Below are 24446 nucleotides of genomic sequence, written 5' to 3' on the forward strand. Positions count from 1 at the left end.
CAAACCTTTCAATTATTACTTTTAATTATTCCTAGAGGCTATTAAGGCTTGATAACATTTGAGTTACAATTGTTCGTAAAATTCTTTGTGTTTAGGAAATGTTTGTATACAATATACGGGAGACTCTGTGTTTCTTTTTATTGGACATTATTTACCGCAAATTATTGATAGTAGAAGAAATATTAAAAATATTTTTTTCTAACTTAAAAGAAGTGGGATTATGTATAGGGTAAATGCAACATTAGTTATAGAAGAAACAATATTTTTCAAAGAATTTAACAAAATAAAAGAAACACTGCATGAAGAAATTGGAAAGTTTGTACGAGTAATAAAAAACCTTTCAGAAAAACGTTAATAAAACGAGAGATGTCTTTATTATAAACAAATAAAAACGTTTTTCAAAAAATTAAATAATCTATTTGACATTGCACATGCCTTAGAAATAATGATACGCAAAAAATTCTCACAAAGTCAAAAAAAAAGAGTCATCTGGAATTTATGCTTCATACTTTAAATTAGCGGAACAAGAACAACCAAAACAAAGAAAAACCAAGCAATTTGCGCTTGCAAAAGAATAATCAGCAGATTGCAAAACTACATAAATTTTAATATACATATAGTTTTAAAGACTTGGGAAAAAAAACTCGTTTTTTTTTTTCAATTTTTTCCGCGGATTTTTTCGGTTTTTTTCCAAGAGTAGAAACATTTATTGGAAAAATTCAAAAAGTATTGTACTATGGTGATATCTCATCAATGTTATCTATTTTATGATATGATTTCTTAATCCGGTAAATATACATACAAAGAGAGCAGCATCTGATGACCTTGATCTTGACATACCAGGTGTACAAGTATGAAACGGATTCTTTTTCCAAAAAAAAAAAAAACACGTTAAATTCAGAAAAATGATAAAAAGTAATTCATTCAAAGTATGCTCCATTGGTAGTTATACATTTTTCCCATCTTTTGGGTAATTTGTAGATTGCGCCAGTAAAATCTTCCCCTTTTGCTGCGAATCATCCATCGAGCCATTTTTTCACATCTTTGTACGAACCAAAGCGCTGCTCAGCAAGTGCGTGACCCATTGATGCAAATAAGTGGTAATCGGAAGGAGCTAAGTTTGATAAGTAAGCCGCATGGGCTAGTACTTCTCAACTGAGTGCTTCTAACGTGTCGCGAACCGATTTTGCCGTATGTGATGGAGCATTGTCATGGAGAAAAATGATCTTATGTTGCCTTTTTGATATTCTGGCCGTTTTTCAAGTAGTGAAAAATGTTCACAAGTTCGACGGGACGAATTTCCTCGCTTGGAAATTTCAGATGAACGCCGTGTTTGTCTCGTACGGACTGAGTGAGATTGTGAGTGGCGCGAATGTAAAGCCAGCAGAGGACAAAATAAGTGAACGGAAAGCGTGGGTCAAACAGAACTATGGACATTATTTCGTCGTCGATTGATGCAAAGCAACTTGATTGCTTGTTAACCTGTTTATCCGCGAATGAAATGTGGACATCTTTAATTGTCATACATGAACAAAAGTCTGCATCGAGTAAGTTGCTTTTAACGCAGAAATTTTATGAGTACAAGATGGCCACCAGTGACTTTGTAGTGCAGCACGTCGCCAAAGTTCAAAACATGGCGAGGCAACTTAAAGATGTCGGTGAAAATGTCTCAGATGTCGCCATCATGGCGAAAATCTTGGGTAGCTTCCCATCAAAATTCAGTTCTCTTGTGACTGCTTGGGGCAGTGTAAGCGAAGAAAGTCAAACTATCGCAAATCTCCAAATAAGACTCTTGAAGAAAGAGGCAAGATTAAATGTAGAAGATGAAGCAGCTACAGTATTTGCAGCGATAAGCATAAAAGATAAAACCAGTGCTCAGAAGAAATCCAATCAGAATCAAGGACAAAAGTCTGGAAAGTCCTAGAAAGGTCGAAGTGGTGTTGAGTGTTTTTATTGCAAAGGGCGTGGTCATTACGCCAAACAGTGCCGTAAAAAAAAGCGCGGCGAAGAATCTAAAAGGCGGGAAAGAAAGTGATAAGACTGATAAATGCGCGTTTGTTGCGACAACCTCCGTCAGTCTCTAGTCTCGTCAGCGTCATCGGTGAGCGAAACCGCGAAACTGTTGAATTCAAGATCAACTGACGCATGGCTGCTAGATAGCGGTGCGTCTCGCCATATCACTCACCGTCGGGATTGGTTTTGTGAGTACACACCTAATACAGGTGAGTCAATTGTGTTAGGTGATGGCGAATGTCAAGCTTACGGTTCCGGTAAGATAAACATTGAGCGCTTCGTAGATGAACAGTGGTGCGAAGCTACGATTGAGAACGTGTTATATATTCTCGAATTCAAGAAGAATCTCTTCTCTCTCGGTGTCTGCGCGAAGCAAGATTTTGAGGTGCAGTTCTCTGGAGAAAGTGTGAACATAACACGTGATGACAAGGTTAAAGCACAAGGTGTTTTACTTGAAAACAACATTTATTGATTGTTTATCCGTGCAAAGCCTCAAAGTTTGAGAAATGACGCTAACGTATCCATAGTAAGTCTTCAACAGTTGCATGAACGTCACGTCAATCATTGAAATCTCAAGGAAATGGTAAAGCAAGAGAGAGTAACAGGTGTGAAGCTGTCGAATGAACAAGATGACTTCTGTGAAACATGCAAACTTGCTAAAGCTCATTGTTTGCCATTCAAACAATTGGAAGGAGTCAGAAGCTCCAAGCCTGGTGAATTTATTCACTCAGATGCGGTCCATTCTCAGAGCCATCTCTTGGAGGAGCAAGATTTTTTGTGAGTTTCAAAGACGATTTCACTGGTTTTCGTACAGTCTACTTCTTGAAACACAAGGCAGTTTTTGAACGTTTCAAGAAGTACGACATAATGATCTCAAACAAGTTTGGATTTAAAATGAAGAAATTTCACTTAGACAACGGCAGGGAGTATGTCAATGGTGAAATGAAACGTTATTTGTCCTCTCGAAGAATTGTCATGGAGAATACAGCACCTTATACTTCAGAACAAAACGGGAGAGCAAAAAGAGAAAATAGGACCATTGTTGAAAGTGCTCGTACGATGCTGTTGTCTAAGAATTTACCACGTCATCTCTGGGCTGAGGCAATCAATACAGCTGTGTACACATTAAATTGAACAACGTTGTGTGTAAACCCCAACACGACACCGTACACACTGTGGATGGGTAACAAACCAAATATATCGCATCTCAGAGTGTTGGTGCAGACGCCTATGCACACGTGGATAAAATCTTTTGGAAGAAACTGAATCCAAAGACCAAGAAACTTGTTTTCGTTGGATATCAAGCCGAGTCGTCCAACTACAGACTTTATGATCCAGGAATGAAGAAAATTATCATCTCCAGAGACGTCTTCTTTAACGACGTTGGGTGTACACCCAAGGACTTTGATTCTGTCCATGGGGAAATTTTTCAAACTGAGAAGTCGCTATATTTCTACATACTTACAGTTCATGATTAACGTAACGACCAATAAGCTCTAGTCGTTTCATTAATCATGAACTGCGAGTATGTAGAAAGTGGTGACTTCTTAGTTTAGAAAATTTCCCCATGGACAGAATCAAAGTCCTTGGGTGTACGTGTTGAGACGTGAAAAAGATGAACAAAGTGATAGCATTTTGCTTCAATAATGGACCAAGATAAAAATATTCATTATACAGAGCGGGAGAGAATGCTCTTGGTGCAGCTTATTTCGGAAGAAAAAGCTGTTGAAAATAAAAAGACCGGTGCGACAGATTTAAAAGACAAAGCAGAAGCGTGGGAAAGGATAACGCAAAATATGCTAGTCAAGGAGTTACGCCTTGCACTACAAAGCAATTAAGGAAGTTCTGGGATAATATGAAACAAAAGTTAGCACAATATCAATGATCTTATTCCTTAGCGAAAAATGATAATAGAATCAATATCAAATCGACGGTGCAATTTCATTATTTCTCGCTGGGTGATAATTAATCATATATATTTTTCTTATTACTTGATTTTACTTTTTTTAAGTATACATTTTCTTTTCATATGTAATATCTTTATTATTGGTTTCTATTATATTTTAATACTTATTATTTTATTAATTGATCATTTTAGGAAGAGAAAATTAAACACGACAATCCGGCACGAACGTCTTATGACAGGAGGAGGTCCTCCGTTAGTACAGCCAAATGATCTAGTGATGGAGTACATGGATGCAACCAATGCAAATTTAGATGTTGAAGTTGGTTGTATATTTGACAGCACTGCTGTGTTTGAAAAACAATGTATAAGCATTATACATATATACATCCTAACAGGACAATTCTTATTTTTCTTTTACAACAATTACTTTTAATTTTTAGATAATGTAAAGACGGATTGTACATCCCAAAAAACATTAATCGTCCATGATACAAATGTAGAGAAAGAAGAAGATATAATTGATCTATGTAATCAGAATGTTCTGACCAAAAAATCAAGTGTTAAAGATATAGAGGTAATAAAAAAGCTTATAATATTAATTAATAATCTTAATTAATAATTTTGTTGTCAATAATGTCATTGATAAAGCAAATATCGTAACATGTTATATATTAAACTTGATATGTTACGACATAAAATAAACATAATTTTAGTTGATTTGTATACAATAAAATATAAAAATAAAAATACTCTTCTTTTTTGCTTTAGTAAAAAGAGTAATCTTTATTTCAATAAATTAATAATAATGAAATATTATAATGAAGTATTTGATTTTCAGAACATCCGTGACGAAAAAACGTTACAATTAATAAAAATTCGAGAAGCAATTGAACAACAACGGGAACTTCATGCTTCAAAAATGAAGATTGCTGAAGCAGAAGAGAAGATTGTTTTGTTAAAGCTTTTGAAGGAGGAAGAGGCAGTCAAGCAACATGTACGATATGATAAATATTAATAACGCATAATACATACATTAAGATATTAATGTATGTATTATGCGTTATTAATATTTATCATACTATATAATACCTGTGTTACTTTTTTCAAACCAAAGAGATAGTTATATGTCATTAAAACATGCATATTAAGTTCCTAAATACCTAGTTCTTCTTGTAGTATAACATAAAATTATTTTTTTTTATTTAACAGAGACTGTACTTAGAGGAGGAGCGGGTATTATGGCTACTGTCGACAATATGGTTACCCCTATTATCTCCTAGTTATTAGATGACGTATTCTAACAATTGCTTATGGAGTTATTCATTTAGTAGTCCACCGTTTTTTAGTGATGTTAATATGACAATACATAATAAGTGACAATTGTTATAAGGCATTTTTACTTTTGAGCACTTCTAAACTTTTTCAAGGTTCACCTTTAACCTTTAATTACTCAAACTTTCTCATTATTCTTAAACTTGAGTGTATTATCACACGAATGTACATACACTTGAGTGTTTTTTTTATTATTTACCTTTTTATTCAGCTATACACATTTTGAGTTATACAAAGTTAAAACAATAACATGGAATTTCATTAATATGGCCTTTTAAGCGAAATTTTTATATTGAAATATTTCTTCGATAAATTGATCGTCAGTCTAGAGAGCGGTGTTTAGAAACATTAAAAACATTATTTTATGCTTGTTGTTTAATGTTAAACAGGGATAGAATGACACTTTGAACTAAATTTCTAATGGTATTTTTAAAGTTACTGAACGCAAGAAAATTCTATATTAGGAAAATTCTAAACAATGAAAAATTAAAAATACATAATTTTGTAACAAGATACTGTGTTTCTTCTAAACTAAACTAACTTTTTTAAATTATTCTTATAGATAGCCATATTACAACCACTTTTTTTCTGTCACCGATTATGCAGAGCATTAGATTTTTATAAATCACGTCCTAAATAATAAATATCTCATTACTTTGAGCCTAGAATCTGTCAAACAACATTTTGACGAATGTAATCGTTCAAATTTCAATAGAAAATATTAATTATAAACAAAATGATTTAATAAAATGAAAATGAATGCCATATTACCCTCTTCTCCTCTATATATTACATACAATGAAATTTTATTTGTTTAGACTTTGCTATTTTAAATAAGGAATATTTTGTTTACATTTTTGTAAAATAAATAAAATATTTTATGAATAAAAACTTATTTTTATTTTTACATTTGTACAATTATAAACTTGTATAAATCTTGACGTGCCATTCATATAAAAAATATAATTAGTTCACGATACAGTAGTTACGAAAAATGTTTTATAATAAAAGCATTTCTATGCGCAAGTCCTATGCCATCTTGTTCTCGATTTACAATATTCTCAAAGATTTGTTCATTTAGCTCCTCTTCGAGCACTTCGCCTAGATTATATTTAATACATATGTTGTGCAAAACGGCTGTAGCACAAACAATTGCCACCGATGTGCTCAACTTTGTTCTTATGCCATAATACAGACATGGAAAGCGACGTTTCCAAACTCCGAACATTTGTTCAACGATAACTCGCATTTTCTTGTGTGCAGTATTGTATCGAAGTTCTGCGTCTGTCTCAGGTCTTAAAATAGGCGTTAATAGATATCTGCGGCACGCATATCCATTATCTCCAAGTAGAATTCCATCTAGATGCCCTAACTCGAAACAACAGCGCAGACCGGTTCGATCAAATATTACGGCATCGTGAGTTGAACCTGGATGCCTGACAACTAGATCAAGAATTTCTCGTTGTGGTCCAGCTACAGCCTACAAATACAATAAATAATAAAGATTATAAATTTATTATTAATTAATTCATAATTATATAACATACAAAATTACATTTAACATGCAAAAAAACAGTTGAAAAAATATACCTGTACATTTAAAGAAAACCATCCTTTTCTATTCCGGAATACCTCTCCATAATTCCCTCCAGGATTCTTAATGCATATATGGGTGCAATCGATACACCCTATTACAGATGGAAAGTTGGCCACCTCATAAAATTTATTTTTATTATTCCGACGTTTTTCTTCTGTAGAAAAATTAATAAATTTGTTTAAGTGTGATGCTAAAATTTTGGAAACTCGTCCAACAATTCTCGATACTGTTGCTTGGCTGTATCCTCGCAAGTCTCCATTAACAATCTGCAATTAAAACAGCATATAAATGATATGAAAATGAACTGTTTATTTATTTACTACGGTATTAGAACAAAATTTACCCTGAAAACTGCTCGTTGCATAAAAACGTAGTGTTATTAACAGCTGCATTAACGGGGAAACCGGCAGTCCACGATTTAAACGCCTCAATTGAGCATTTACCAAAGGTAATAAGGTCTCGATCACAGCTTCTTTGCTGAATCTGTACCTTTTCCGAAAAGGAACATCTTCGTAAAATTCCGTGAGATTTTCCCAATCACGTATGTACCTTTTCGCAAGCCGCCACAGATTTCGATCCTCTGGATTTTCGTCTTCAAATCCATCATTAGAATCATTTATAAATTCATCGTCCATTTTTTTTCTTTAAGTTCTACAATAGAGAAATATTAGGTATTAAGAATAGGAATTACAATTTTAGATTTAATTTTCTTGAATGTTTAACATAACGCACAATGGATACGAACAAAACGTAATACATAAATATGTCGTACAAGTTGTAATTACAACATAAATTATTATTAATTTATAATGTTTATTGAAAAAAATAATTCTAAAATTTTAATTCCTATTTTTAATATGTAATATTCCTTATTGTACGCAGGACCATACAATTTTAGTTTGAAAACGCGATACCACAAGTAATCACAAATTTGTTTTAATTTGTGTCTTACACGTATAGTCGTGAGCTAAAAGGTTGCAACACATTTTCTTAAATGGTTTTTTGAATGTAGACTTGCTCCTCGATCGGCAAACGTAATTGGTTGAAACCACAGGTAAGAACCAATTACGTTTGCCGTTCGATGAGCGAGTCTACATTCCAAAAACCATCGAAGAAAATGTGTTGCAACCTTTTAGCTCACGACTATATTTGTGACACGCATTATCAACCTTGCTCGAAACTTTGGGGCAACATGACAAATGTGATAAACTAATTTTTGGAGGTTAGATTTCATTTATATTTTATGCGTCGTCTGTTAAGAAGGTTGCATCTCCTCCTCAAGGAAGCTCGTGACTTCCCTTGAGATAAGGGAGCCAAGGCTCCTTGTTTGATTCGGGAAGATTTATGAAACGTGGAATGAGGAATAAGGAGTCCTCATTCCTCAAAGAAGGACTATGAATACGGGCGTTTGATTCTGTCTATGGGGAAATTTTCCAAACTGAGAAGTTACCACTTTCTACATACTCGCAGTTCATGGTTAATGAAACGACTAGAGCTTATTGGTCGTTACGTTAATCATGAACTGTAAGTATGTAGAAAGATAGCGACTTCTTAGTTTGGAAAATTTTCCCATGGACAGAATCAAAGTCCTTGGGTGTGCACCCACGGGGGTGAAACTAATATAGCGGTTTCCGGTAACACGGAAAAAGTGGGGCCCACTTGAAAGTGGGAGTTAAAATGATCAATCAGATAATGCCTTGATGTAAGTTGGTAAGAGTGAGCATCTGCTCACTCGATTTTTGTGTGGTAGCATTGATGAACTGGTCTCTCCAACAATGCAGAACAACGGATGGTTTATGCAGACAATAACAATTAACTTATGCAGGATCTGGTAAAGTTCAATACTAGAATTTCAAGGCTATTGTTTATTGAGACCTCGGTAAACAGAAGCATTGTAATCATAATAATGAACTTTACCGGTTCCGGCATAAGTTAATGGTTATTGTCTGCATAAATAAGCTTCTTCTATTCTTTCTCCTGAAGATCCCCTTGATCCCTCTTCTACAGTCCATTTAATTTCCCACTTCACTACCAGATGGCAGTGCTTTTTTGTTTCCCATGTTAAGTACAGAGCTTTCATTTCTCATAGTATATGTTCTGTGTGTGCACCCAAGGGGGTCAATTATGAAACTTTTTCCCTAGGGCGGAAACGTGAAAAGTGAAAATCTTTACCATTGAAGTTAATGGAGAAATTTTTCACTTTTTACGTTTCCGCCTTAGGGAAAAAATTTCATGATCGACTCCAAGGACTTTGATTCTGTCCATGGGGAAATTTTCCAAACTGAGAAGACGCTATTTTTCTACATAGTTACAGTTCATGATTAACGTACCAACCAATAAGCTCTAGTTGTTTCATTAATCAGGAACTGCGAGTACATAAAAAGTGATGACTTCTCAGTTTGGAAAATTTCCCCATGGACAGAATCAAAGTCCTTGGGTGTACACCCATGGAATTTGATTCTGTCCATGGGGAAATTTTCTAAATTGAGAAGTCACCACTTTATACATACTCGCAGTTCATAGGTTTGTTCGAGTTGCTTGAAATCCCCAAAAATTTTTGCACTCGAGATGAAATAAATATATATTCGATCGTAAGAAAGAGAGAGACGACAAAGAAATTAATTCAAAAAGGGCAGCAACACGAACAGGCCTCATGATTAATGAACCGACTAGAGTTTATTGGTTGTTAAGTTAATTGTAAACTGTAAGTATGTAAAAAAATAGCGACTTTTCAGTTTGGAAAATTTTCCCATGGACAGAATCAAAGTCCTTGGGTGTACAGTCGCCTGCATTATAGTTGCGACACTTTTTCTTCGATGGTTTTTGTAATGTAGCCTTTCTCATCAAGCGGCGGACGTAATTGGTTAGATCCACAAGTAAGAACCAATCACGTTCTTAATCCTTGTTATAGTTCCGCGTTCAGAAACGCATCGAAAGAAAAGTCATTGGTTTACCTGTGAATCCAACCAATTACGTTCGCCGATCAATGAGCAATTCTACATTCCAAAAACCATCGAAGAAAATGTGTTGCAACTTTTTAGCTCACGACTGTACTTTCCAAGACGCGTAAATTACAAAAATCAATTGTAAATTTGTTTAGCATTTCTGTTAGAGAGTACAAGAGAAACTCTAATCAGCAATTGGTTGCATTAGATACGCATTTCTTGAAATTCCGCGAAATACGCTTCATGTGAAAGAAGGCTTTTAAAATGACGTAACGTATTTTAGAAGTTACTAGAATATGCAAATTACGCTACGCAAGTTACGCCCCATGTAACGGCACCCTGAGTCAAAGGGCCTACTGGTAGAATTTTGGAACGCAGCTATAGATTAGTTCATTGGCCCACTTGGCAATCGCAAAAATTTGCCTATGGCCGGCCGTCTTTATTAATACCTTGTCAGTGGTTCAGTTCATATCATAGTATATGTTCATATTCGCTCATTATATGTTAGACGTTAGAATTACCAGAAATTTACAGCGTGGATTTCACGTTAGCTAAGCTAGGTCTATCATACCAAAAATCATGGCACTTATTTCTACAAGGACAATTTTTAATCCCGGTAAGAGAAAAATGCAAAATGTAATATATGTCTACGCTAACAAGAGCTATAGATTTTTAACACGTGAACTTTTGCTGATCGTTCTATGTGTTTTTCTATTGTTGAAATTTTTGATTATCGAACACAATCGTCTTGCAAAAAATCGAATTAGATGCTAATTGTAACAACGTGCTTCATTTTCGCAAACCTATTTTTTTTTTGTTTCAGTGTTGAGGCAAACTCTCAAGCAAATTATCTTTGTGAAGCAACTGCCGAAATGTGTAAGCGGACAATTATCATCAATGATGCGTTAAAAAAGCTTCGGACTCGTAGCCGATAACGATCGCGGATCACGATAGTAGCATAAAAATTAGTGCTTAAATTATCTGTGAAAATTTAATCATTGATTAACATTTAAGTAAAAATTGCAATACCTTTACATTATACAATGTTAATATGTGTAGTTTGATTTTATTAATGTTTTACGTTAATTTTATTTATTAGTTTAATATCTTTAGTAAATACTATTTACTATTTTGTCACAGCTATTAAAATTAATTTATGTATATTTTTTTTAGCAATGTCGTCAAATGAACAGTCGGCTGTTTTTTCCGACTGTTACCAGCCAAAGATTCTATGCAGAGAAAAAAGTATTTAGCCGTGATAAACCACATTGCAATATAGGCACTATTGGTCATGTAGATCATGGTAAAACCACTCTGACAGCAGCTATTACTAAAGGTATTTGTTTTGTTTACTTAGTGATTAACTCTAGAATGGTATCACTATTGACTGATTAGCAGTGAGATTCTGTAACTAAAGGACATCAATATCATATTATTGTGCAGATATATATGATAAAAAAGCTGTGCACAATGATACAGTAATAATACTAATAATATCATTAAGAGTTATAGAATCCCGTTACAGAATAGGAAATGTTACCTTCCTCCTCTTACACATACGCAAAAGTAACATATTATTACTATTGTAAAAAAAGAACGTTATTCTTTATTATTTTTAAGAAAGGTTAAGTTGTAACTAGACATGTCTCTACAGGCGTTCACAAGGTTAGTGGTACTTCAGTAATAAACTGTAAAATTTAAATAATAAAATTTTGATAATAAAATATAAGTAGTAAGGAGATCAATATATTTAATTTGCTTATTGACTTGTAGTTTTGATTGTGATTGGGTGATTTATTTAATGATGGCTTATATTTTCTATGCCATTACTGGTACCGTTATTTAAAAAATAATTTATTTTTCTCAGTTTTTGTAATATTAAAAAGTAAGATGTAAGATTTTAAAATTATACATTATTTAAAAATTAATATTAAATGTGATAATCTATATTAAAACTTTTTAGTCTCTGTGTGGCAAGTTTTTTTTATATTACACACACACACACACGTTATATTCATATATATATATATATATATATATATATATATATATACACTGTAATTTAATTGTTATATTGTTATTTTTTTATACTTATCTTCATAGAGAAAGGTAGATTGCAATTCATAAATGTACGTTTTATAAAAAATTGTTTTGAAACATTATTAGAATGTAATTTCCAATATTTATTGTCAGTACTGAAAATCTGTAGTTCTCATTACATATCACTTATTTGCTTGAACAGTGACATTATTCAAAAAATAAGATTCTCCAAAAAATTAGTTTGTATGTTTTGAATCATTAAAATATTAAATCGTTAAAATGAAAGTGTTATTACATCATGAAAGTGTTATTTTTAAATGCCATTTTTTGTAATATTTTTGAAATAAAATCATTAGCTTTTCATTCTGTGCTAAATTTTTATCTGTGATAAAAAAATCCTTGAAAACAATCTTTTTTAACTTAGGACACTTATGATAAATTTTTTTTCTCATTTGTTTCAATTTTAGAAACTAAATTATGTATTTTACTAGCAATAAGAATTTCAGAAATACATTCTTGCATATAACTCAAAGATATTACTTTTTGAATTGTCATTGTTCTTTCGAATGAGCAACATATACAATAATGTACAATAACTATCAATGCTTAAAATATAAAATATTGTCAATATTTAAAAAATATAAAATATGAAAATAAATAAAACTTACAATTGCATTTGTTGTACATAATTTTTGATCTGGCATGTTAATTGATATATTTACGAAAAAAAATGGAAAGATAAACCTTAGATGAATAAATGTGTGAATTTATTGAATAGGTATAAATTAAAAATAATAGAGAACTAAAATAATGTTAAACGTAAAGACTGAATTCATTATTGTAAAAATATAACTATGTTACTGTTACAGATAGAAAAAAGTAATGATTGTTACCAAAAAAATAATGTGATAACATTACTTTTTAACTTTGAATATGATATAATATTGCTATTAAATTAATATATAAATTTTAAATCCAAAGAGATAGGTCATTTTTAATTAAAGTAATGAGATTTTACTTTTATTGATGAAATGCTTACAACTAATCTAGATCTTTGTAAACTCAACCTAATTATTGTCATTTTTAATATTTTTTAAAATAATTAAAGTAATTTTTAATAACACAATTTTCATACATTTTACACTTTTATTGGTAAAATACTTATAATCTAAACCTTTATAAACTCAAACAACCTAATTATTAAATTAAAAGGAAAGAAAAAAATGGACAACACTTTTAAATGGAATTTTAAAATGATATGAAGTATAATATAACAATGTAGCATCCAATTACTTATTTGGTTTAATGTTACATTTATGTTCGATACCATTCTAAAGTTAACTATCTTGTAAATAAGGAGACGTAAGTTAGTAATAGAAAATTTTGTTATAAATAGTATTGTCCGAGAAGCATTTAGCGAAAGCTAAGGGATACAGTGAAATTGACAATGCTCCTGAGGAAAAAGCCCGCGGTATTACCATTAATGTCGCTCACATCGAATATCAGACAGAAAGTCGTCATTATGGACACACAGATTGTCCGGGTCATGCCGATTATATCAAAAACATGATCACAGGAACTGCTCAGATGGATGGCGCTATACTGGTTGTCGCTGCTACGGATGGCACAATGCCACAAACTAGAGAGCACTTGCTCCTTGCTAAACAGATTGGCATTAAGCATATTGTTGTATTTATTAATAAGGTATCTATTAACATATTGAAAGAGTGAAAGACATTCTGAGAGTACATTAACGATCATAATATTAAAATCTTCTATTCAATGTTTTTCAAGGTTGATGCTGCTGATGAAGAAATGGTAGAGTTAGTAGAAATGGAAATACGAGAATTGCTTTCCGAAATGGGTTATGACGGCGATAATATTCCGATAGCCAAAGGCAGTGCACTCTGCGCGCTCGAAGGAAAGAAACCTGAAATAGGTGGACAGGCTATATTGCACTTGTTGGAATTGGTAGACAAAAATATTCCAACTCCAGTAAGAGAACTGGATAAACCCTTCCTACTTCCAGTAGAAAACGTATATTCTATTCCTGGTAGAGGTACCGTAGTTACCGGTAGACTAGAGCGCGGTAAACTAAAGAAGGGAACGGAATGCGAGTTTATCGGTTACAATAAAGTTTTTAAAAGCGTAGTCACAGGTATAGAAATGTTCCATCAAATATTGGAGGAAGCCCATGCCGGAGATCAACTTGGCGCTCTGGTAAAAGGTTTAAAAAGAGACGAAGTAAGAAGAGGCATGATAATGTGTAAACCTGGCTCTATTAAGGCACACGATCATGTAGAATCACAAGTGTACATGTTGAGCAAGGAAGAAGGTGGCAGAAAAAAACCGATTGCGAATATGATACAACTACAGATGTTTTGTAGAACGTGGGACGTTGCAGTGCAATGTGCCATAGTTGGAAAGGACTTGGCCATGCCAGGAGAAGATAGCACGTAAGATTATATTTCGTTTTCCAAGAATTTTATTTATTTTTTTCTTTACTTTTATATACTTACTATATTTTTTACTGCAGATTAATATTAAAATTGATAAGACCAATGGTATTGGAAAAGGGACAGCGTTTTACATTACGAGATGGAATGGTAACTCTAGGAACTGGTGTAATCACCAACACCCTGAAATCGCTAACGGATTCAGAGCGACATGAACTTCTCGAGGGCAAGAAAGCGATACAGAAAAAGGAAAAGAAAACACAAAAAAATTAGTTTACTTGATAACTATTTGTTACAGAATAAAGCAGAATTGTGCTATATAATAAAGAAAATATATACCAGTTCAAACAGTCAGATTTCAATCGAATCTTTCAAATGAGTGTCTAACCAAAATATCCGACATTTCTTTGAAACGATTGTTTGATAGATGCGCAAGATGTAGATTATATAATAAATACATGATTTGGATGTGTATTTAAAAAAAGCAATTTTTTATCGCTACATTATAAATTCTGAATCATACAATTTTATTCATTAACAAAGACCAAATGTGACTCAATTCAATTATTGATACATGTATTTATCAAGTAATGCTTTCGTTCCTTCTTTAGATTTCAAGCATCTGTATCTAGAGATATATATTGTACCATTTTAAATAAAAAAATATGTTAGTAAAAACTGATTACACGATGATTATCACGAATCTGAGGATATATATTGTAGCTTTAAAAACAATTTGATAATTTATTAAAGTTCATACATTAGCGTGATACAATTCCGCTTTAAGCAGAACAATGATGTTATTAGAAGTATACAAGAATTAAATATACATTTTGCGATCATTCCTAGTTTTTTCTATATTAGATATTTAGCGGATTTTTTAATTTACATGTAACGGATTTATCTCAATCAGATTTCTTGATCGATGGGAACGAGGATTTCAAAGGGAAAGATTAATAGTTTTACATACTCCTAACACAGAATAGCCTTTTTTGTATAGAAAGTGTTCATATAATTTAAGTTGAACAAATCATTACATTCATTTTTTTGAATATAAAAATAGCAAACAGTCCTGGTTGAAATGGACAGACGCAACAAACTGAATCTCCGTTTCATTTCAATCTCAAAACATTCTTTAAAAGAGACTACATTACGGGAGACATTCACGAAAGATAGTCGTTTTCTCGACATTTGTATGCAAGTTACACACTAGTAAGTTCTTTAAGCAGTTTTATCAAGAAAGTACACATGTATTTGTGTTTAAATGAGAGCAAATATGTCTTGTTCTATTGTAATGAGATTGAAATGAGACTTGCATTGAACGTGTCTCTTTCTAGCGCAGTCACCTAACTGATTAATTCCTATAAAAAACGAAGTCTTGTAAAAAGAAAAAAAACTTGCATTTGGTGCCAGAATGCAGTTCTATTCGCTACATTTGAATTGAATAGCAGTTCGGTTTACAATTGTATCTATTTTAGAAATGGCAGTTTTTATTCTATATATTTTGTGTTAGGAAAGTATGAAAATAAACAAATAACGCTACTTTTGATATGCCTTAAAGTGGGTTAATGCGATTGTGTTTAATATACAGCACACCTTATACAATTCCATTTCTTATGTATATATGTACATACACACGCACGCACGCACGTACATCTATACAAACGAATAAAAGAAAATGCAACAAATTTCTTTCGATCGTTTCATATCAGCTTCAGCAATAGGCTGTGTTCTATGAACTTGTTTCACAAATTATTTCTTCAGTTTCCCCATTACTTTATTCCATTTATAATTCACAAATTTATGCGATATCGTCATTATTACATAAGAATTTTATAAAATCTAGACATTCAGGTGCAAATCGCATACACACGTAACATAATTCGTATTATAACGCATTCAAGCAACCCCCGATCTTTAAGGCTATATATGTAACATGCAAGTTGACAGAAGTTATGTATTTATATGTACTTGACCAAAGTTCTGGATAGAGAAATTACTATTTTAAACCATTTGTATTTGATCATTTGAAAAGTTTTGGAGTACAATTGAAAAGGTTTGTGAATCATTTAATTAATTGTAATTAATTTTTTATTTTTACATCGTGTATATGATCGAAAAATTAACCAGAGATAAATTAAACAAAAATCTTGTATGGAATCGTTTGTATTTTGAATTAATTAATTGAATGACTCACAAACTTTTTCAATTGCACTTCAAAACTCTTCAAATAATTTATTTGGATTAGTCAAGTACATATGAATGTTATGTATTCAGAAAATATCCAACTAAGTATTTTGTGTGTAAAAATTATATCCTTTTCTTCTCAAAGAATCTGTAAAGATGTACGAGTGCACGATACAATCAAGAAGCACCCGTATAGTAGAGAGCCTTTAATCAGAATGGTGCCATAAGAGAAGTTCCATCATGTTTAAGCAAAATTCTGTGAGAAAATGTATGGTCTCAACTTGTCCAACAATATTAGTTTAATTTCAATTATAAGATTAGATTCAATGGTTAGGTGCAGTTAATACATTTTATAATACAGTTAGGTCCTATCCAGACAAAACTTGTGTAATGCTAAATATGCATAAAGAAAATTATCCAGTTGCATTTTACACATATTTTTATATTAGAAATGCAATTAAATAATTTTCTTTATACACATGGTTACACAGCAAATTTGTTTAGACTTATAATAGCATTGTTCGTTTTGTTTGTTCTGTGTCTACTCGAAGCAGACTTGGCTATCTTTAAATTGGAGAAATTTTGGAATTGAATCATATCACATGAAATAAACTAGGAAGTCACTTCCAGTGTTCCTCTATATAAAGATAGCCACGTTTGTTTGGCTTCGAGTAGATCCAGGATAAACAAAATAAACAATACTAATATTTTTATAGAAATATGGGTGGATGTACATTTCTATTTTGTGTAATAACATTATTTTTGTTGTAATAACACTATTTTATATACAAAGTCTATTTATTTCAATTTTTTAAACATAAATACACAATCTTGAAAATAGTAGGATTAAAAAACTGGTGGGAATGGCTGAAACATAACGGACCAATCACAGATGTTAGCCATATGGCACCACTCTGATTAAAGCCTCTCTACCATATAATAGGCCTTACTTTTTGTAAAGACCATTCCCATAAACTAAAGATCTTAGTTAAATAAACTAAAGATCTTCGTCGTCTTCTGGCAAAGCCGTTTCTTGAGCTTCCTTGAGATCTTTCTCGATTTGTTGCTGCCATTGTGGATCCATTGTGACCTCCGGTGGCAGAAGTGCAGGCATAGCGACGAATTCTAAATTTGGATCTCCAATCAACTTGCGAGCCAACCATAAGAAAGGTTTTTCAAAGTTGTAATTACTCTTGGCACTGATATCATAGTACTGCAACATAAAAAGATAAATTTATTCTATACAACCTATAAGATTAAACATATCGACATAATAGGAAAAATTTTCAGATTAGAGGGACAGTATGTCTTCACTTGATATCAGATCATTGAATCGTCATTAAGAGATTATAGAAGACAATAGTAAGGGCAAATATCTAGTTGACAATGTTATCACATATAAATTACCTGTAGGTTCTTCTTTCTGTGAAACACGATACTCTTGGCTTTAACTTTTCTGTCCTTTATATCAACTTTATTACCGCAAAGAACAATCGGTATGTTTTCGCAGACGCGAACCAGATCCCTATGCCAATTGGGCACATTTTTGTACGTTACCCTGGATGTAACGTCAAACATAATAACGGCGCATTGTCCTTGAATGTAATAGCCGTCACGAAGGCCACCAAACTTCTCTTGGCCAGCTGTGTCCCAGACATTGAAGCGAATCGGTCCACGATTGGTATGGAAAATCAGCGGATGAACCTCGACTCCCAGAGTTGCAACATATTTCTTCTCAAATTCACCGGTTAGATGCCGTTTGACAAAAGTAGTTTTGCCAGTACCACCATCGCCAACTAGCACACATTTGAAAGTGGGCATATCGGGCTCATTTGCCATTTTGATCGTGAATTTTTTGTAGGTTGAGTGAAAATCGGGAACGCACGATTCTGCAATGACAAAAACAACATTAGATACCTGACTTGGTAGTCATGCGAAAAACACGCGAAGAGTAACGAGCGGGTAACGCGGACTTTACACGCGGAAAACGCCTCCAGGAAGAGCGGTCACTCGGACACGGAAACGCTTGATTTAGAGAAGATTAATCATGACGAAGATTGCGATCCAATAGAGCAATCACAACGAGGATTGCGATCCAAGAGAGCAATCACGACCAGCGATAGAATGTGCTATAAAACTTTGTAATCACGCGTTTGAAGCGTGATCGTGTGGACGATCCAATTATACCGTTACAGGAATTGGCGCAGCAACGATACTCGATCAGCGGCTCGCGGGCTGATGATCGACGACGAAGACAAAAGTCGGAGGGAAAAGCCGGGAACCGGTATCCGCCGGAGGGTCACGAGTCGCTACTACCGCGCCGGCGGGGAATGGCGCCCGTCCAGTTACCCGCGAGCCGGACTTTTACCTCTGATTTGTTTCAGCGAGCGGCGGCTCTTCGCAACGCAATTTTCCTACACGCCTCGCAATCGCTGTCACTCCGTCGTTGCTCTCGCGTACAGATCACGTACGGAACGGCGCGTGTATGAAATTTCCCGGGTACGCGCTGACGCACGTGAAAATGAACGGTACCACTCACCGTGCTGCACAGTCAGTATGGCTTATAATGGCGTTCCTCTGGGCGGTCGAATGGAGGCAATACCACCTCGCCGATTCGCCAAATCAGAGTAATGCGAGAACACACGGGCGAAGAGTCGGAATTGACGGGAAAAAATCAAATTTGATTTTTCGTGTATACCTTTCCTTTTTAGATGAGATGTGGCAGCCTCGACGAGACGTACGGTTACACTCTCGCTTGACGCAAGATCGAGACAGGTTGCCGGAAACGCGCGCCGTCAGTGACATCTGCACGCAACACATAGCGCGCCATGCGGCTGCTCTGCCATGCATGCCCATGCACGCCAACTGTGCGCCAGTGTGCAGTAGTGTGCAGTGTAGTTGCGCGAAAGCGTGATGAATATCAGGGGGTCAATCATGAAACTTTTCCCCTAAGGCGGAAACGTGAAAAGTGAAAAATTTCTCCATTAACTTCAATGGTAAAGATTTTCACTTTTCACGTTTCTGCCCTAGGGAAAAAGTTTCATGATCGACCCCCTGGGTGCGTTCGGAAAAACCGCTATTAGCGCTATTTGTGTTTTCTATCTTTATCATACATTCCGTTTGTTTTCTGCTCCTGAACTCTCTAAATAAGTGTACATACACTTAAAATGAAATAGATAGATGTTTTAAAGTTAGCGAAAGCAAGAAGGAACGTTCCAGTGCAGTTTAGTGCAGGAATAGAAAACAAGCCTATTAAATATAAACAAGAATCGAATGATGCAAATAGCACTTAGGGCCACTTGCACCAACGCCGATTAACTTAATCGCTGATTAGTCTATCGGAATTGACCAATCGTATTTGTCGTTAAGTAAAAACGACAAATGCGATTGGTCAATTCCGATAGACTAATCAGCGATTAAGTTAATCGGCGTTGGTAAAAGTGGCCCTTAATAGCGTCTCCCCGAACACACCCCAGTGGCCGTATTCTGTAACTCTTAACGACAGCTAGGGATATCGTTACGTGTCGTCGCGCAGCTTTTCTACCATGTATAATATCTGCGCAACGACGCTGTAACGATACCGAATTGTCGCTAAGGAGTTACAGAATTCCGCTACAGGTTACTACGGTATTGGCTTTAGCCTAGTTTACACCGAGCACTTGATACCCGCACTAACTAGTAATTTTCTATTAAATTATCTTAATTTCGGAAATAAATTAAAAAAATAGTATATTAAATTGGTATAATATGAATCGAGATAATTAAATATATGTATTATGTATACACGCATTGTCGAAAGTAACATAAATTAATAGAAAGTTACGAGTTAGTACGCGTATCAAGTGCTCGGTGTAAACTAGGCCTTTGTCTTGTGGCGGCAAAGATTCAAAGATACGCTCGGGTGAAGAATAATCAACTCAATCACGTGCGAATTCACGTAACTCGACGTTTTCGCGAGTTCAAACGCTCGATTTTTATCAAAAATAACTTGTCTTTTTAAGCGTCAATCATAAGGAGAAAAAAAATTGCCTTATCAAGATATATATTTTGTACATGCTTTTTATTTTTAACGGTGTTGTTGTCGGTGTTGTTGCTATTTAAAGTAATATCTGCTCAACGACTCCGACAACTATCGTAAGAACAAAATGCGTATACAGAATACACAATACCCAATACAAATAAAGTTTTGAATAAATACTTCCCAAATAACACAAGATTTACTGTCAATTTAGAATATTTTTGAGACTTCTCAGCCCAAATAGCACAAAATATTTATAAAACATTTACTAAATATTTATAATATTTGTTTTAATATTTTATAAACATTTATCATAAACATTTAATAAATGTTTTTATGGCCGTAGATTGGACTGATCATAAATATTTATTATAAACGTTTCAAAAATATTTATGATAAATATTATGGTAAATGTTTTGAACACGTTTATTAATTATTATGATAAATATTATGATAAATATTTTGAAAATGTTTATTAATTATTATGATAAAGATTTGTAAAATTTTATTTTTTTTATTAAATTTATATAAAATTTTTTAGTAATAAAAATCGCATCAGCAAACAATATTTTTTAAATATTTATTGTTGTGTATTTTAAATATTTAAAAAAATATTGTCTGCTGATTGGGAATAGTAGAATCCAACTAAAAATTATGAATTAATTTTAATTTTATTTATTATTTAATAATTACAATATTAATATACATAGACAATTCTTATCATTCTCGGTTAGACGTTAGCGGGGAAAGGTATTCAAAGGTTTCTTCCATATGTTCTGGGACTTAATTCGTGCGTAGATATCAATAAAAACGCCGCCGGCAGACAAAGTTCAGGCGCTACAACTCTCTTAAATTTATTTTTTTGAGAAATATATATACCCGGCATACACCGCCTATTTAATGTACTAAACCTCCTCAAGGATTACTAATGGATTATACTCAATTTACTTAAGGATCTCAAGGGCTTTCAGATCTATTCTATAGATCTATTCTATAAACACACCTCGGCATGGCTCGCTCAACGTGGCTCAACAGGAACAGGAAGTAGCTGTTCAGACGCCGGTCGCCGGTCAGATCGTTCACGTGACGCTGTTGGTATGTTCTTTTCAGTTTCACTTCAAATGCAGTTGAAAAGAACAGACCAGAAACTTACGATAGTGGCCTAGCTTACATCGAGCACTTGATACGCGTACTATAACTCGTAACTTTCTATTAAATTCTTTCTATTAAATCTTACTTTCGACGATGCGTGTACATGATACATATATTTAATAATCTTGATTCATATTGTACCAGTTTAGTATACAATTTTTTAAATTCATTGCCGAAATTAAGATAATTTAATAGAAAATTACTATAATAGTACGCGTATCAAGTGCTTGGTGTAAACTATAGGTGGACACGGAAGTTTCGTATATCCCGTAAGTATAATAAAAAATTCTCAGAACAGAATAAAAGATGTAGCATTATGTGATTATGACTTTTAATAAGAATATTTTTTAAAAACGAGTCCCCAAAATTTAACTCCGAAATGAAAAAAGACAATTTGAGTAATTTTATTAAGATTTAATTGAATGATCATCTTTCAGAAACGTATTATGAAACTGTTCAGAATAAATTCAGAATCATTCAATACTAAAAAATATTATATAAATTTTGTAAAGAAAGTAAAATTATTTAAAAAAATCTTTATCATAACGGTGAATAAATGTTTTTAAAATACTTATAATATTTATAATATATATTTTTATAATATTTATGATGTATTAAATCAAAGATCATAAAAATATTTATTAATCATTTATGATAAATATTTATAAAATATTAAAATAAATATTATTAATATTTTGTAAATATTTTATAAATATCGTGTTTCTTATGATAGGAAAAGGAAAAGGTTTGTCCAGGATGTCTCTAAAATATAATTTTTGTTTTTTTTGTCTGGAATGTTTATCAATAACAACTTCTAACTTTAATGTAATTTAATCTCGAATTTAACTCTAACTAAAACTCTACATTCAAATTAACTTTATATTCAAAATTAGCGCTGAAAAAGAAGATATTAAACAGTAATGCGAATAAAAACAAATTAAAATGTAGGGAATGTCTTGCATTAATACAATTATTTATATAAGCAAGATTTTACTTACATTCCCTAATAGCACAGGGACGTCCACGGGACGTCCTAAGGAGGACCTGTCGGGACAAGCGGCATATCCTGGAGACTACCTGTTATAGTTTCGAAATGTCCTATGGACGTCCTGTGGACGTCCCGTGGACTAGTAAATGAGCGCCTCATTCTTGCCTATGGACGTCCTGTGAACATTTCATCGGGAGTTCCAAAGACGTCTATTCGCAATTCACGGGATATACATACGCATTTCAAGACTATTTTAAGAAATTTAAGGAATATCCGCATAAATATATTATATTATTACACTACATAATTCCAATGAGCAAAACAATATTTTAATAACATTTTAAAATACATTTTTTGCAAAAAAAAATCGAGAATTTTTTCTTGAAAATTTCCAAACAGTCACTCATCCAAGTCGCGACTCCGGTGAACGTTGCTTGACCTCTGTGATCGCTGCGAACTGGATCCCTTGTGATGATCTGTGAACAGTTTATGCTACTATGTGTATATAACTGATAGATTAAGTAAATATATATTATCGAAAAGATGAACTATGTATAATTAAATCATATTATTTATATAAATATATATAAAGTTATAGTTTTTCTACTGATTTTTACAAATTCAGATTAGCATCTGGAATAACTTTTCTGTTATTATTTGTTTAAGAATGTAACTAAAAAATATGTCAATATAATACAATAATTAAATTAAGTATGAAAAAATTTTTATAAAAAAAAACATTTAAAAAACATTTTAAAAATATTGTCTGCTCATTGGGATGTAGATTTAGGTTTCTTCATTTATAGATCTATTTTGTCTATTGATACCGTTGTAAAATTCTTTGATACAATTAATATTTGCCTTTACTTTTCCTATCTGAATGTATAACCATTTATATTAAAAAATTTTACAACAATTGCAAAGCTGTATTTTCCGCTAAACGCAGCCAATTTTTGATGATATATGAGCAGCGGCTTTAAATTTTTATATGTTTGAAATTGTGAAATTAACATTTAATTATTATATGTCAAATTTTTCTATTTTATTTTTATTTATAAGAGATTAAATATGTGATTAATTATTTAAAAACAATGTATAATTTTAAGTTGATCTTTATGATTTAGAGTAGCTGTCATATGTATTATAGGCCTGTTTTTTATTGCTGCAGTAGTGCACATTCTGCGTTAAAAATAATATTTAGATATATGTTTGAAATTTGATAAAAGCAAAAAGAAAAAGCTAGAGCAGTCCAATGCAGCAATAAAAAACAAATCCTACATATACTTAATTTTCTAATACAATATACAAACGTTTTTTCTTTTATTACAATAATTTTATATTTTTAAATATTAATTATAATAAAAATTTTCTTAAATTTTGTATATACATACTTACATGTTATATATATTCTGGATTAACCCTCCGTAGACAGTCTCGGTCTTTTTTGTTTAAAGCGAAATTCTTAATCTCTTTGCTCAAATTCAAATTTTTATTAAATAAAAGTTTTAACATTAAAGGAGTTAGTTATTTGATAATGTGGAAAAGTATTATAAGCGTAAATTTTTCTATTTTCCCTTAACTTTCCTAGTTTGTGCCATATGACACAGAGAGACGATCAAAGGACGTCCTTAAAATCGACTTAGGATTTGAACGACTTAAGGACGTCCTTAGACTCGGCTTAGGACTTAGATGTCCCAAGGATGTCTTTGGAATACAGTGTGCTGTGTGGGCGACTTAAAATTATGTCCAGTGGGTATAATGTAGGCTGTATATAGAATTCCTTTAGTTTATTTAACATTCCTCGGGAAGTTC

At 32.8% G+C, this 24446-nt stretch overlaps 3 protein-coding genes across 8 annotated transcripts; 1 reads left to right on the forward strand and 2 right to left on the reverse strand.

Moving 5' to 3' along the window:
• Positions 1–6236: 6236 nt before the first annotated feature.
• On the reverse strand, positions 6237–7483 carry LOC113005032 (putative nuclease HARBI1). The gene is made up of 3 exons (XM_026139917.2): positions 7292–7483; positions 6842–7114; positions 6237–6731 (listed from the first exon to the last, which is right to left on the reverse strand). The coding sequence occupies exons 1-3, from the start codon at positions 7481–7483 to the stop codon at positions 6237–6239; spliced, it is 960 nt and encodes a 319-aa protein (XP_025995702.2).
• Positions 7484–10163: 2680 nt separating this feature from the next.
• On the forward strand, positions 10164–14967 carry LOC105203545 (elongation factor Tu, mitochondrial). Of its 2 annotated transcripts, XM_039446806.1 has the most exons (6): positions 10164–10409; positions 10617–10669; positions 10967–11129; positions 13230–13537; positions 13628–14289; positions 14370–14967. In XM_039446806.1, exons 1-6 carry the CDS (start codon positions 10373–10375, stop codon positions 14560–14562), a joined length of 1416 nt encoding a protein of 471 aa, XP_039302740.1. In that variant the 5' UTR covers positions 10164–10372; the 3' UTR covers positions 14563–14967. The 2 variants fall into 2 exon arrangements, with proteins under 2 accessions (XP_039302740.1, XP_039302741.1); XM_039446807.1 differs by lacking the exon at positions 10617–10669 and having other exon boundaries at positions 10242–10409; positions 14370–14643.
• A 310-nt stretch (positions 14968–15277) lies between these two features.
• LOC105203546 (GTP-binding nuclear protein Ran) lies at positions 15278–19316 on the reverse strand. 5 transcript variants are annotated; one of them, XM_011172354.3, is made up of 3 exons: positions 19175–19316; positions 17884–18365; positions 15278–17689 (listed from the first exon to the last, which is right to left on the reverse strand). In XM_011172354.3, exons 2-3 carry the CDS (start codon positions 18313–18315, stop codon positions 17474–17476), a joined length of 648 nt encoding a protein of 215 aa, XP_011170656.1. In that variant the 5' UTR covers positions 18316–18365; positions 19175–19316; the 3' UTR covers positions 15278–17473. The 5 variants fall into 5 exon arrangements, with proteins under 5 accessions (XP_011170656.1, XP_011170654.1, XP_011170653.1 ...); XM_011172352.3 differs by having other exon boundaries at positions 19016–19235; XM_011172351.3 differs by lacking the exon at positions 19175–19316 and adding an exon at positions 18845–19133.
• Between the last annotated feature and the right edge of the window lie 5130 nt (positions 19317–24446).

The sequence above is a fragment of the Solenopsis invicta genome, chromosome 1 (assembly GCF_016802725.1).
Source record: "Solenopsis invicta isolate M01_SB chromosome 1, UNIL_Sinv_3.0, whole genome shotgun sequence".
NCBI lineage: Eukaryota > Metazoa > Arthropoda > Insecta > Hymenoptera > Formicidae > Solenopsis > Solenopsis invicta.